We start from the raw sequence: 15,407 nt of genomic DNA, 5'->3' as shown, positions 1-15,407 counted from the left end.
GTGCTGCCCCCAGTGTGCAGGGTTGGATTTTGTGTCCAGCTGTCAGCACCTCCTCCCCAGGAAGGTGGGACTGGAGGCACCCATCACACGCCCAGGCAGGGCTGGATCTGGTGCTAACGAGGGAGGTGACACCTGCCACCACAGGGAGGTGACACCTGCCACCAGCGCTCCCGCTCGTCTGCCCAAGTGAGAACAGCACATTTTGCTGTCAGGCCGAAGGGAACATATTTTCATAGGCATCCCTCCAACTCGTGTATAATTGCCTGCAAGTGGGAATTGGAAGAGGCCTGCATTTGAAGAACCCTGAGCAGTGAAAAGAGGCTGCATCTGTACTGAATTCAAGGCAGTGAAATCCAGTGTAAATATGATTACTTCATTTTTAAAAATTTTTGAATTGTTTACTATAAACATTATTTAACTATTGTGCATAATATTTCTGAGGTAGCTCATTAAACTCTGCTGCTTTTGCTTCAGCAACTTCCCTGGTAAAAGCTGAGAAGGGCTAAAGTGAAAAACCACCCTTTAAATGTTAGCAGTTTTTAAAAACAAACAAGTTTAGCAATCTGGACTAATTAGGAACATTACTGGCTCCGAGTGAAGGAGCAGAATAGTATTAAATCTGGTAGCTTAACTGTACCTGTTCAATATTCATTAGCACAAATTTCTTGGAGAAAAGTCTGCTGCATTAATTAGGACTTCCAATCCCAAGCACAGCTGATAATATGTTTATTCAAATCCCTATAATTCTTATGTGCTATTCCAGCCTTGTCTCTTTTTATCACTGTCTCTAGGCCAAAACCTGCTTCAGGGGCCCAAATGTGGAGAAGGTTCCTCCTCAAATGAGAGAGGAACTGAAGAGACCAACGTTTTATTTCAGTGCTGGTCTTTAATAATTTAAATCACACCAATGAAATAAATCATAGAATTTTGGAATGGTTTGGGTTGGAAGGGACCTAAAAGCTCACCTTGTTCCACCCCCTGCCATGTCAGGGACACATTCCACTGTCCCAGGCTGCTCCAAGCCCTGTTCAACCTGACCTTGGGCACTGCCAGAGATCCAGGGGCAGCCCCAGCTGCTCTGGGTACCCTGTGCCAGGGCCTGCCCACCCTCACAGGGAACAATTCCTTTCCAATATACTATCTATCCCTGTTCTCTGGCTGTTTAAAGCCATTCCCTCTTGTTTTGGCACTCCAGGCCCTTGTAAGAAGTCCCTCTCTGTGGCCACATCTGACTTCAGGGTTATTGGCTCTGTGTCCTTCAGGACTCCACGAAGCTTCCCAGAAACACAGCATGAACACTGTGCCTATTTTTCAGAGCTGGGTGACTCAAGACCTAAAAGAAAATCCTTTTTTTCTTCTGATGCAGAAAAATGACACAATGAAAGCAGGGCAATTCTGATGGCATCCAATAAAGGATGTTTCCAAGTCCCCTCCACCCAGTGACCCAGGGACAACACCCACCACACACCTGACACGCGTCTGTGCGTGTGCACATGTGAGTCAGAGCAGCCTGGCCTGCTGCAGTGCCTTTATAAATATTCATCAGTGGACATCTCTACATCCACGCCCACCCCAAAAGCCAGACTTTCTGTTTAAAAGCACCACTCACATCAATATGTGAGCACAGCTGCTCCTCAGGGATGACTTAAAATTAGTCTGGAGCATTAGCACTGTGTTAGTGAGAACCTCCCTGCTGTCAAAGCTGCTTGTTTTGCACAACCACCCAGCACAGTCTGCTGAGGCAGAGCAGCACCTGCCAAAGCCAAGCCAAGCCCAGCCCTCCCTGAGGAGCAGAGGTCACTCACCTGTAATTGTGGAACCAGTTGATCACGGTGCTGGTTTTCAAGTTGAGCTGCGTGGCGAGTTCCTCAATGGTTTTTGGTGATGGGTATGGCTTTTGCTGGTAGGCTCGTTTGAGAGCTTCCTTCTCCTCTGGTGCCAGCACCACCCTGGGCTTCTTGAGCTGGTGCTGGGGCTGGGGGCTGGCACCCTGGCTGTAGTCGATGCCAGCGGATGAGGACTCGCAGGACTGGCTGTCGCTGACGGAGCTGTGCCGCCGTTTCATGTAGGCTGAAAGAGAGGCACAGGGGGTCAAACCAGGATGAATACAAGTGCAGAATCAACGGATTCTTATCCATAAGGGTCTTTTTAACTTGGGTGTAAACTTGCTGCTGTGAGAAGGAAGGATGGGGAAAGTGTAGGGATAAACATGGAGATGGCAGGTGGGTGTCACAGACATGTTTTATGAAAAATCCTTTGGTTAGGATCTTCTGAGAAGTTGAGAGGCCTCAGAAACAAAATGTAAACAATGATTATCTGCTGCTGTGGAATGCACCAGGTGCATCTTTGATTGGTCTCATGTGGTTGTTTGTAATTAATGGCCAATCACTGTCCAGCTTAACTCCAGGATTAACTTAACACTTAACTCCACGATTCCCCTCCTCTTTCTCTTTAAAAACATCCCAAGATTTTTGCCTTGGTGTTTTTTTTTTCCTATATGGGGAGAAGAGGGAATATGGGACCAGTCAGAAGCTGCAGAACATCCCACTCAGTTGTGTGGGGCAGGTGGGTCTGCAAAGCTTTCAGAGGAAGCAGCTGTCTTGGACTCTCTGGTCAATCACAATATTTTATTATCATTCTTTTCTATTCCTTGCTAGCCTTCTGATGAAATCCTTTCTCTATTCTTTTAGTAGAGTTTTAATATATCATTTTCTTTTAATATAATATATATCATAAAATAATAAATCAGCCTTCTGAACATGGAGTCAAGATTCCTATCTCTTCCCTCGTCCTGGGACCCCTGTGAACACTGCCACAGGGATGGGCTGCTGGGAGGGGATGGGAAGGATGAGGTGCCACCAGAGACCAACTGAGGGGAGGATGCAAGAGGCAGAAAGAGAAGAAAAGAGGGTAAGTCAGCTGGAAACCTGCCAGAGTTTTCTGCCTTTACAATGAACGTGGGACACGAATGACAGGGTTCAGTTCACACGACTCATTTCACATTCACTCCTTCAAGAGGAGCAAACTCCCACACAGGGCCCTGACTGGGACAGTTGTGCTTCGTTTTGACTGAAAGGGGTTTGGTGGTTAAAACACTTCAGGTGTACACGGAGGTGTCTCTGACGTGAAGGCAAACATGACTGTGGAAGTGGAGCTGCAGCATTCCCAGCCTTCCCCAGCCATCTCCAACACACGATGGCGCCTGGAGCCCGGAGATGCCAGGGATGGGCTGAACAACCATCAGGCATTTGATGCCTTTGCCTACAGCTCTCTGCTGTGGCAGTGACAGGTTATGAAAGAAAAGCAGCCCCCAGCAGCCTCCTCCCCTACACAAAGCTCCTTCCAAAACACAGACACTTTCAAGAAAGCTCTCCCTGCGCTGATGGGCTCGGTGAGGCTGATGGCAGGAGCCTGTGATCCTGCCACTGACCTTCCTCCCTGACTGGGAGTGAATTATCCTGGCAAATTCCACAAGGAAGGAGTCCCAGCAAAGGCTGTCACTGACTTGACTGATTTACACTGGGCATGGAGAGGTGGGATTTACTGCACCTGGCAGTATCATGCACAAGCATTGCTAATGAGGGGGCTGAAAACAGCATATATAGATGAATCTTGTCAATAAAATATTTAATGGCTGTTAAATACCTTCTAGATATTTAAGAGTTTATGTATTCAAGAGCTAAAATTTGATAACCTCGGGTATTAAGTTCCAGATTACACCAGCCTGACATCAATCCAGGAGGCATTAAATCTCTAGGAGCCAGGAGCTCTGGTTGGAGCCAGGGACACTGTGGGGCCAGTCACACTGGTCAGCAACCAAATTCTTCAAAAATTCAATTTTTTCTCTCCCCACAGCTCTGCCTTCAGGCTGAGGCTGCACAGTGAATAAAAAATCAGTGCAATTAAATAAACTGCAGTGCTCAAACCCTGGCCAATGGCTCCTGGCAGGGCTCCCTCCAGGACTGGCTGGGTTTTCTGGCTCCAGTGGGCTCCAGCCCCTGCCCTCTCCATGGTGCCTCCAGTGGGACCTTTGGTACTGTGGCTTTACTATCATGGCAGTGAATTCTGAACGCACTCTGTAACCTTTGGGGGTATCTGCATGGCCCACATTTTGTTTTTCTTGAATATGACAGATTACCTGAGGATTGCCTACTGTGTAAGATCACTGATATGGAACACAACGTGAGCTGCTCGTGATCCATCACTCTGACGTGATACAGTCCTGCACACGTTTGAAATAACCATAAAAAACAAAGTGGTTTTTTTTTTTAATAAATCTCCTTTAAAAATCCACCTATTTAAGTTGTTCCAACCAGATGTAAAACTGCAAAAAATATGCATTATTTCAAGGTGACCCATTGGCCTTATTTTTGCAGTCTTCAAGGAACTGTTACAACCTTCAACCATGGAATTAATCATTCCAGCAAGATAATCTCATGTCTCCATAAGGTGTTTAATCTCAAAACTCCTTCCTGGGTGTTATTTCCAACTCGCATTGACCTGCAAACTACAGCCAAAGCTCCCTTGTTTCCTTGCACAGCAGAACAAGAGGCTGGAGGACAACATCCATCACCTCAGCAACGGGCAGCAGCTTCAAGGAGGCCCAAGACAAACCAGAACCTGGCATGGGAGATGTGACAGGGGCTCAGACCACCTCTGACTGGAGTTTCTGGAATTTGGTCAGGTGACAGAGTCAGCAGAAGACACACAGGGATCAGGATGGGTTGGATCTCCCTTTGTCTGCTCTCCACAGGATGGGATTTCTGGCAGGGCAGAGCTCCTGTCTTAAGCAGCAAAGGACAATCCAGAGCTGTGAGAGCTTGGGAAAAATGTCATTCCTTCCTCTGCTCCTGTAACCTCACACTGGCATCACACAAGGTGCACTGGCTCTCTCATGAGAATGGAACAAATGATAGAAAAGCACATATTTCATTGAAATACAAATAAAGAGGAGGATGTCCCACTGTTCTGTCAGAGCAATTGTTTTCTGGAGGATAATCTACTATCAGGACAAATTTCCATTGGGCCAAAGGCAGAACTAGCACTCAGACTTCTGGCTTTAATGCTGGTCTCTGGAAACTTAGATGACATTTTAAAAAGCTTTTCCATTTTTATTTTTATTTTTAAACATATGTGCCGTATGCAGAAAATGTAAGGAGATCATTCAGCACATTTGCAGTGACAGCAAGGCTCAAACTGCAATCCAAGTTGCAAACACACTTTATTTTTGGAGAAGTTTGATTTTTGTCTGTGACCAGTCTCCATTTCTCAGGAGATATATGAATAAAAAGGAAGCCCAGCTGTAATTTGGGCAAAGGTCTGGATCTGGGTCTGAGGCTGACTGAGTTCCACCTTTCACCCCCCAATCCACGTGTGCCCAGCTATGGATGCCACAGACACCACTGCACAGCTGCCCACTGAGATAAAACAGAGCCCCTTTTAATATAATTTCTACCTTATGTGGTATTGAACAAGATTATTAAAAAGTGAAATAATGGGGAAATAAAGGGAATTCAATTTTCTCCTGACAGCAGTGCTGCTCTGTGAGGAGTGCGATGCTCCAGCAGCCCAACGCCCCGGAGGTTATGGGAGGAATGAACATTTCCAAGGCAGGAAAGGTGTGCAAAAGTCTCAGCCTGGTGAGCATGAAGCCCCAGCTCCCTCCAAAGAGGTTGGTAAATGTACATTGCAAATTTTCAGAACCTCTTAAAAGGGACATTTATAGCACAAACTTCAGACTGGCGGAACAGAAAAAAAAAAAAAAAGAGATATGCAGTTCACCTTTATCATAATTATTAATTTACTCCCTTAATAAAATGTGGCAGAGAAATAATTGATAATAATGTTTCACTGGAAGCAGACCCAGTCGCATTGTTCTTTAACTGACATTAGCTGAAGGGAAAGTTAAATTCTTAATGTGGCTCTGGAGCAATTTAAAAGGTTAAATCACAGGATCCTTACCTGCATGAAAGGATTGTGCAGAAAATACAGGGCTGAATTCACTTTAGACTGCTCTGAGGACAGTACTTGCACAGTTCAGGAGCTCAGAGCAGAGTCTCAATGATTTATAGCCTTATCTCTATTCAGATGCCATCTACAGACCATATGTATTGCTCACTATTTGATAAGAATCCAGTTTAGAAAATCGTTTTGAAAGGATATTGTCAGTACTACTTTTAAATTATTTTTATTTTATTTTGCTGCATTATGGGCAATATTCTCTGTGAGGCTATAAAAATCCAGCTAGTTGACAATTTTATTCCTGCCATGTTTCTAATACAGCAAAACTCCTCATGATTCCCTTTGGTTTACAGTTGTAAGTGGGAAACCCAAGTGGATTTTACTCCCCATGGAAGATCATACACGTGCTAAGATACTGCACTGCTTTATTTTATACTGGTTACTGTGACAAGGGCTTGAATTCCTTCTTAAAAGCCTGCAAGACTATAATTTTCCCAGAAGCTCCCTCACTGCAATTTTAAATATAATCACCAAGTTCTTGATCAAATGTGTTAAATGCTTTCAGAACATCAGTCAACAGCAGAGCTTGCAGTGTACACGATTAATGATGTCTGTGCTAATATCATTAAGGGGTAGCTCCAGAGATGTATATATCATTAATTAGTTAACTGCTGATAATGGCAGCCCACGAGTCTCTCTTGTAAAATCACATGAACATACTAAAAACAGGGCTCTGAATTACCACTGGGTTTTAGTGATGAATTTAAAAAGGGGAGAGTTGGATAAATTTGCAGGATGTACTTCCTAAGATACCCAGTAACAAGTCAGAGCACTCACAGGTCCATCCCCATGACCCTGCTTTATGTGAGCATAACACAAATTTTATTTTATTAACACAATCACCTTACCCCTCACTATAAAGGCTTCAAATATCATTACTCTGCAATAGCCTTTTATAAAGGCTGCATTTTTCTCTCCTCCCAGCAGCCATCAGTGCAGGACTGGCAAGGAGCTTTCCCAGGAATCAATGCACAGTTCTTCCAGCCCAACATCTGTGACCAGCTGCAGCACTATTAACTAATAACCCAAACCCACATTTCTCATTTGGTAAGGCAAGTTATCAGTGATACACCAGGGCCTCAGTAATTAATCTATAGGAAAAAACAGCAATGATTCCCCAGCAGCTGGTGAATATTTAGGGTTTGGGGTTGGCTTTTTGTTGTGTGTCACAGACATCTTTTATGAAAAATCTTTTCCTTAAGATTTTTCCTCCTGAGAAGCTGAGAAGCTTCAGGAACCAAATGTAAACAATGATTATCTGCTGCTGTGGAATGCAACAGGTAGATTTTTGACTAACTCATGTTGGTTGTTGCTAATTAATGGCCAATCACAGTCCAGCTGGCTTGGACAGAGAGTCCGAGCCACAAGCCTTTGTTATCATTCTTTCTTTTTCTATTCTTAGCTAGCCTTCTGATGAAATCTTTTTTTCTATTCTTTTAGTATAGTTTTAATATAATATATATCATAAAATAATAAATCAAGCCTTCTGAAACATGGAGTCAGATCCTTGTGTCTTCCCTCATCCTCAGACCCCTGTGAACACGGTCACAGTTGTGTGTTTGTTTTCCTTTTATTTTGAGACGTATCTGCCTGAGCAAGCATCAAATAAAAGCTCCAAAAAAATCTGTGCTGAAGTCCTTTTGCATAAGCCTCATACCAGTGGATCAATGCTGCCTCTCCACTATTTCTGGAGGGTTCTAAAGCCAGGCTGAAGAGGGGAAGGTGTGAGGCAGCACTCTGCTCCTGTTACCTTTTTTCTCCATGCGCTTCATATCCATCAGCTTCTCCACGTTGTTGGGATCGTTGAGCCACAGCTGCATACGGACAAAGGGCTCCCTTCCCTTCAGACTCAGCTTGTGCCAGGGCTTGGGGCGAGCCAGCAGGTCTGAGACAGAGCCTTGGGTCAGCCCCAGGATTGTCTCCCCAAACAAACGCTGACCTGATGGGAAATTGAGAAGAGCATGAATTCGCTCAGCCGAGACACAGCGAAGAACACGAGATCATTCCTCAATTATTCTTACTTCAGAACTGCTTCAAAAACCCAGAAGAAACATTTAGGAGAATAAATGCTCTGCCCCCCACTAGAAGGGTAAATACTGAGCTTTAGTTTAATCCTCAGGATCTGCCTGGGATAAAGGGAGGAGCTCGACACGTTTGGGGAGCGGGACCTTACAGTGAAACAGTGTGCAAAAAATAAAATTAGGAGAGGAAAAATAAACTGAACTTCTAGCTAAGCAGGCAGCTTGTGAAAGCAGTGAGGCTACACAGCTCTTATGCAGGAGGGCAGTGCCACAGCTTTGTTCCAACAGGGCAATCCAAACATTTCCAGCAATCAGTGAACCAAGAGCAATGCAACCTCCCCCTTCAGCAATGGCCGTATAAATGTCCTCACAGAAACATGTATGGAATTTCTGTGCTGTGCTATCTGTGGGGATCTAACTGTGCCTTACCCACTAGAGATAATCAGAACTTGCAATACAATTTTTGTTTTACAATCTCTACAGTATTTCTAATTAAGAATAGTTAATTTTAGTTCTCTTACAAAATGCTGTCATCTGGCAGGGTAAAATCTGCAAATGCTTGACAGTGTACAGTGTTCATATGTGCATTGCTGACAATGATTTTATATGGGAAAAGCCTAACTTATCAAGGACTGGGGAAAATGCCTGTGCAGCTCAAACCCAACCACAGAGCTGATTTTCTAACCCCCTTCACTTCAGTGTTCTCCCTCAGCTGCACTGCCTTGATACCAACTTCTGTTGCAGGAGAGCCTGGAGTCACCAGAGCCATCAGGATTTAAGATACAAATGCTGCTGCCATGGGATTTTAAGGTAACCCAAAGATCTTTCCACAACCCCCAAATCTGGGGCTCAGGGTCTTGCTTCTGATCTGCAGCTTTTGAGTTTCCTCACTAACACACAACAGAACATTCTCCCTTCACGTCCCAGCACTTGCAGCCAGTGGTAACCAACAGATCCCTAAGGAACAATAGGGAGGAGTGGGGGTTCTGACCCCACAGCTCTGTAGGACAAGCCCAAGCCTGCAAAAGCACCAGCAGCTCTTCACAGCCTTCCCTGATCCTGACACAGACAGCCCATGGCCAATATCTGCTCTACAGACCCATCCCCTGCACTGAACTCCACGATTCCCCTCCTCTTTCTCTTTAGAAACATCCCAAGATTTTTGCCCTCGTGGGGTTTTTTTGCCTGTATGGGGAGAGGAGGGAATATGGGACCAGTCAGCAGGTGCAGAACATCCCACTCAGTTGTGTGGGGCAGGTGGGTCTGCAAAGCTTTCAGAGGAAGCAGCTGAGATAATGAGAGGCAGAGAGGGGAAAGGAGAACAGGGTTTAACATGACACTGCTAATAAGCTCCAAAACTAGCCCTGAAAACAGCTCCTACAGACTGAACAGAAACCTACATTCAGAATTCACTCAAGTTCCTGAGTAATAAGTGATTTGCCACTACCCTCAATATCAGGAAAATCAGACAAAAGAGGTAATTCAGGGGAAATTTTATCAATTTTATCTTTATGTTTTTATCATGTCTTGCTGGAGTAACCCGCTCCCTATTTGTATTTAAAAACATCAGCAAGGCCTCATCCATTTCCCTGTAAACCTGCCAGCTACTAACAAGATAACACAGCCACTTTAAAAATCTGCTTTTGTGTTGCCACACGAACAGGAGTATGGGCACAGATTTGCAAAAGGGTTGGGAATGAGCAGTGCTGGCAGTGCTGCTGAAGGAAATGAACCTTTAAACTACAGCCTAAAACTTAAAAATGCAAATGTGGAAGGAGGTAACATCATGTTCTCTAGGTGTTAAGAACAAAGCTAAAGATGTTTGTGTTGTTTATTTCATGTCAGGATATGGCAGGACAGGAGAAAACACCTGAAAGACTCCCAAGCTCAGGGGGAAGGTGTCAGAAATCATCCCTGGGAGGGAGCAGGTGTATCACGCTCCATATTCAGCACAGCACCAGTAATAACAGGAATATTTTTAAGCACAGGTTTCCTAAAACTCCTCCCCACCTTTCATGCCTGTTCCCACTGATGCAAATCCTAATGGATCTTTCATGGAAAGTCTTGATCCTTCCTACGAAATGCCCCATATGCCCTATCCTCAAACAGCTGAGCGCATCTGCTTCCCTCTGTGAGCTCCCCAGCAGGGAACCCTGAGGATACTCTGACTTTTGGGGCACATCTCAGTGTGAACAGTGTGCTGAAGGCACAGAACCTTCAGAGGATGGTTGGGTTGGAAAGGACCTTAAAGATGACCCAGCTCCTAGTGAAAGGAACACCTTCCACTGTCCCAGGCTGCTCCAAGCCCTGTCCAACCTGGCCTTGGACATTTCCAGGGATGGGGCAGCTGCTCTGGGAACCCTGTGCTGGGACCTCCCCACCCTCACAGGGAAGAATTCCTTCTTAACATCCCTTCTGAACCTACTCTGCTTCCCTTTGAAGCCATTCCCCTGACTGGTGAGGGGAGGAGAGACCCACGCAGCTCAGTCTGAATTGTTCTGTACAACTGTGGTCTCTGGCTGGTGACACTGGGACACCTCAGGCACCACCAGCTGCCTGTGACAGGTTCACAAGGCCCAGTGGCCTAAAGCAGAGAAACCTGTGCACCAGAAAACCTGGTGCACCAGCACACTGAGGGCACAAAAGGAGACATTGAAACTGGTTCCACACCTAATGCAGAGTTTGGGGCACATTTCCTGGCTCTTCTGCTGCTTTTTAGGCTTGTCAGCCACACTGTAGGAAAACAAAAATCATGGGAAATAAAAAAGACTAAGTAAAAATGGCATCAAAGCAAATGTAAACAATTTTTTTTTTCAAACCTCTCTGGAACACCAGAGCAGGTACAGCACTCAATAGCATTTTGCCCAAAAACCAGGGGCTTGGATCTGCAAACCCTTACCATGATTTGGGGCTTTATCTCTACCTTATCTCCACTGAACAAACAAGCACCATCTGCCCCAGCATTCCATGGGCAAGGAATTCTGCTGGGCTCAGTGGAACACAATCTCACTCAGGCTCTGTCAGCGATCAGGGTAATTTCCTTTTTTCCCCTCAAATTATATTAAATGAGAACTTAGAACCTCCCCCATCCCAGTATTTTCCCCCTTAAAAAATGTTTTAAGGAAATAACACATTATTCTGTGTCTAGATGAAAAGAGGCTTCCTCACATACTAAAATAGAGGAGTTTTTACTTTCATAGTCATCACGTTCAGATAATCTGGATTAAATTCTTCTCACATAATTAACATCATCAGTCTAAATCTAAACTTTTGATCCTATTTGTGGTGAAGGAAGAGAAACTCCTGGGGAGCACCAGCCATTCCCCTGAACACCTGATGCAGGTGGGATGAATCCCTTGCTCAGACCCAGAAGCGGGAGCAGGTAACACTGGGACAGCCTTACTGCCCTCCTGCCAGAGCCCTCAAAGGATCCCACAAACATTCCCCAAAGCCTTGGGAGGGAAGCAAGGGTTAAAGACATGAAGAACCAGAGATTTAGAGGCACAGTGACAGAATTAATGTGGATTTCCCATACTCACATCAGGTTATTCCCTGTGACTATTCCAAACAGGCATGGCAATAAAGGCAACAGCCAAAAACCCATCTGTAGGCAAAAGCAGCCTCAGCTTTGCACATCTCTAAGCAGAAGAACTGAGTGGCCCTGCACATTTATCTCAGGCTCATCTAAACCTCAGCTGAGTGTGGATTTTCCCTCCCAGCTCTGCAGGGACACTGTGCTCGTGCTTGTGGTGCACCTTCCTCTCCAACCATGCTGGGCTCCTCTACTTCACCCAAAATGGGCCTGGGATTTGCAAGTGTGGGGACAAAAGCCTTTCCTAAGGGATGATCTCTGTGGCTCTGGGGTTCTGGGGGTGCTGACAGCCTGCTGGACCCTGTTTTGGGAGGTGGGAGCAGTACCTGGCTGCTGAGCCAGGAGCAGAGCTTAGGAAGAACAAGGGTGTGATGGGATTTGGAGTGTGACAATCTGAAAGGAGTTTTCCACCAGTTTAAAAAGATTAGATATCTTTTTAGCAAATTAAAGCTTAGGCCAGAGTCAAACCCAGGCATTCTCACACACATCCACTGTAGCTAACAATAAAAAGATGAACACTTACACACGATTTTGGTCAAGAAATGAGAATAAAGAGATTTACCAAGATTGTTGTCCGTGAGCACTTCCTTGACCCTCTTGGTGATGCCATAGGTGTCCAGCTCAGGGGACATGGCCACCAGTTCTTGGATGCTGAGTGCAGAGTGGCCTGAGAGTGGCAGAGGGGTCGTGGATTGGGATTCAGATGCAGGTGGCTCACTGGATTCCTGGGATTTGCCATCCTTACTCGTCTCTATGGCAGGGCAGGGCTGCTGTACCAACTCAGTCAGGCTTTTCACTGATTCACTGGAACTCATGGGAGATTCAGGAGCAGGACTGCAACTGGCAGAAGTCTTTGGAGTACTTTCTGTAAGTAAAAAAAGAGAAAAAAGTCCCCACTTTAGCATAATTGTAATGTTTTGATTGCAGGATATTTAACTTTCCTCCTCATTTATATTCTACCTACTTAAAGAAATGCCTAAGTATGCAAAATGCTACTTGCTATGACTTGGGTACTAAAAAGCCTCTTTTTAAAAACAAGAATTATTTTCTAATTTTATCTTGAGTCGTCTCTGATTTCTTCTAAAGACAAGATGTACAAATACAAATAAAAATCAGGAAAAACTGGAGTGTAATAGTCTGTAAGTTTGCACGCAATTTCCTTGGTCAGGAAATCTGTTTTGCTTGTCACAACATTTTTATATAAGGATGGTTTTAAAGCTACCATTCTAGACTGGTTTAAACTTCCTTCTGTGACTTGTAAGAAATTCACTCAGCCACTATTTTGTTCTGTCAGTGAGGGATTTTCTACAACTGATACAACTCTCTATCTTGAGAGTGTTATTGATTTCATTTTGTTTCTTATCACACACATTGCATTTCTGCAATTCTCTTTGTCCAGAAATAACAAGATTAAAATACAGTTTGTAATTATGTTGTATTAATTAAAGTATTTGAGAATCCAACATAAAGATATTGAGTGGATCAGGAGACACCCAAATCTGTTATTGTGACACTTGGTTTAAAGAAAAGCTTTCCCAATCTGTTAATTTGCCAACAACAATAGGTTCTGTACAAAATGTTTCCCCCCAATAAATTTATCTCTCACAGAACGTACTGACTGAGCTTATTCAGAGATTCCAGACATCTGAGGGTACAGGCTGAACCTTTTTTAAAGCAACAACACAGAGGCAAGATGTTTTACAAGAATCATTCAGGAGATAAGGAACATGGGCGATTTCTCCACCCACAGCTTTTCCCATTTCTGTGGGGCTGCTTCCTCCTCCTTGCTGCCTCCCACCCATTACTTGCCAGGGTTTATGGCATGGATTCCACCCTCACACATCCCTGGCATGGATTCCAGCCTCACACATCCCTGGCTTTGGCTCCAGCTGCCTGCAGGAGGCTGACAGAGCTCTCAGCTGCTCAAGGAGGAGCCCAGAGTTTTTGGAGCCCTGCAGTGCCATTACAGAAGATTCTCAGGTCCCATCACCTCCCTGGTTTTTAAATTTGTTATCCAGAATATTGTCAGATCATTCCAGAGCATGCAGCCTGTGCAGCATGGAAACACATCCCAAATGCTGAAGGAAAAGTCAGGCCCAGTAGGAGCAGAGTGCAGAGGATAATGGTGTTTGTTGTTCAGGGTCCTGGGAGCTTCCCCATGCTGCATTCAAGAGCTTCCCTGACACACTCACTTGAAGCTGCTCTCTCAAACCTAAAAATCTGACTTTTTCCTTAGTGCTTTATGTGAGATGCAAAAGAGGAAGACAGCAAGTGAGGTGCATGTAAGTCTATAAGGTAAAGGGGATCCTACAAATCCTATTTCTTCTCTCTGCTCGCCCTGGGTCATCATACAACTGAACAGAAACCCTGGGAAATGTTATTTCTGTATCAGGAGCAGCAGAGGAATTGTACTGTAAATTTGCCCTGATTCACCCATGCGAGGGACCAATTTGGCAGATCATCCATCTTGTTCACTGTACACTGTCAGGGATGGCATGAATTCCCCACATGATAAACAGATTTCTTCTCAGGTCTGTGTCCTTTAACCCACAGCAAGGTCAAAATTATGGCTGCCTAGCTAATAAACTGCACAGCACTCGTTCAACTTCCCTCTAATTTTGTCCCTTGTGCCAGCTTATACAAATCTTACTGAATAACTGGAGCAGCTGCAAATTTCCTATACAATTCCTCATCTGTGCACAGTGAGCCACACACACACACAGGGGGAAAAAAAAGGACAAAATAATAAAAAAAACAAACCCAAAAACCAAACCAAACCCAACCACACAGGACTAAACAAAAGCATTTCTAATGCCTCCTTCTCCCTCTCCTTTCCCTGCCCAGCCTAATTATGAACACAACAAAGGTAATCTGTGTTATCATCTATCACTGAGATGCTCTCTGTTCCTCACATATTAGCTTATTTATTTTTTATATCACTCACCAAGAGCTTACTTGAATTTCATTTTTAAGACCAATCTGCTGCTCATTTACTCCAAAAGGTGGGATTATCTGAATCTAATTTTGGAAGGCAGTACAGATGACAAACTGCTTTTTTTCCCCACCAAAAGGCAAGTGTACAGTGATTTCAGGCGAGGCATTATGTACATGTACTACAAATAACTCAAAATATGTTCCCTATTCATTTTTAGCATTTTTCCCTTCTGGAAAAACATTTTCAAGATCACATAAATATTTGAGGAAAAGATCCATTATTTGGGACAGTAAATTCAATAATCAAATAATGCAAACATTTCCTGTTAATCTACTTAAAAAATTAAATAGACATTTAGAGTACAAGTGACTGCTGACAGAACAAAGGGGAAAATTGACTGTATTCACTATTCCAGATTTAACTGTCAATCCACAGCCATTTCACATGGTTTATGAAATAATTTGTCTGTATTCATTTCTCTCAAGTTCCTCACAAGACAAAGACACAAATTCAGGATATCTGAAAAATATACATTAAGATTTCCAAAGCAGCAATTGAACATTTCCAATGAAAACAATACATTGAAAGCTTATTTCTTTAAAACTTACTCTGCTTTTTTAACCCCAGACTGCTATGAAGAATAACACTAACTTAAAAGCAATCCAGTTTCTTAAAAGTAATATTCACTGGATGTTTTCACATTTGTGTTTAAGGAAGAAAGGACCATTTTGTCCATATAAAATAAAACTGTATTACAGAACAACCTGCAAACTCCATGGCCACCATTTATTGATGAAATTATTTCAATTAATTCCAGGTAAACTTTGCTATACCAAAG

The 15,407-nt window shown here is 44.0% G+C and overlaps 1 protein-coding gene across 8 annotated transcripts in view; it reads right to left on the bottom strand.

Annotated features, from left to right (window-relative positions):
* Positions 1-15,407, bottom strand: part of CUX1 (cut like homeobox 1) — a 270,012-nt gene that overhangs the window by 36,430 nt on the left and 218,175 nt on the right. For 7 of the 8 annotated variants that reach the window (XM_030962485.1, XM_030962487.1, XM_030962490.1 and 4 more), the window contains 3 exons: positions 12,197-12,499; positions 7,772-7,960; positions 1,806-2,070 (listed from right to left, as the gene is read on the bottom strand). The exons of the other annotated variant lie outside the window; for it this stretch is intronic. In XM_030962485.1, the coding sequence (XP_030818345.1) occupies positions 1,806-2,070; positions 7,772-7,960; positions 12,197-12,499 (757 nt within the window). The remainder of the gene's footprint in view (positions 1-1,805; positions 2,071-7,771; positions 7,961-12,196; positions 12,500-15,407) is intronic. 8 annotated transcript variants of the gene reach the window in all.

Source organism: Camarhynchus parvulus, chromosome 19 (genome assembly GCF_901933205.1).
Source record: "Camarhynchus parvulus chromosome 19, STF_HiC, whole genome shotgun sequence".
NCBI lineage: Eukaryota > Metazoa > Chordata > Aves > Passeriformes > Thraupidae > Camarhynchus > Camarhynchus parvulus.
The sequence above is the reverse complement of the archived record's forward strand: the minus strand, read 5'-3'. Positions and strand labels throughout refer to the sequence as shown.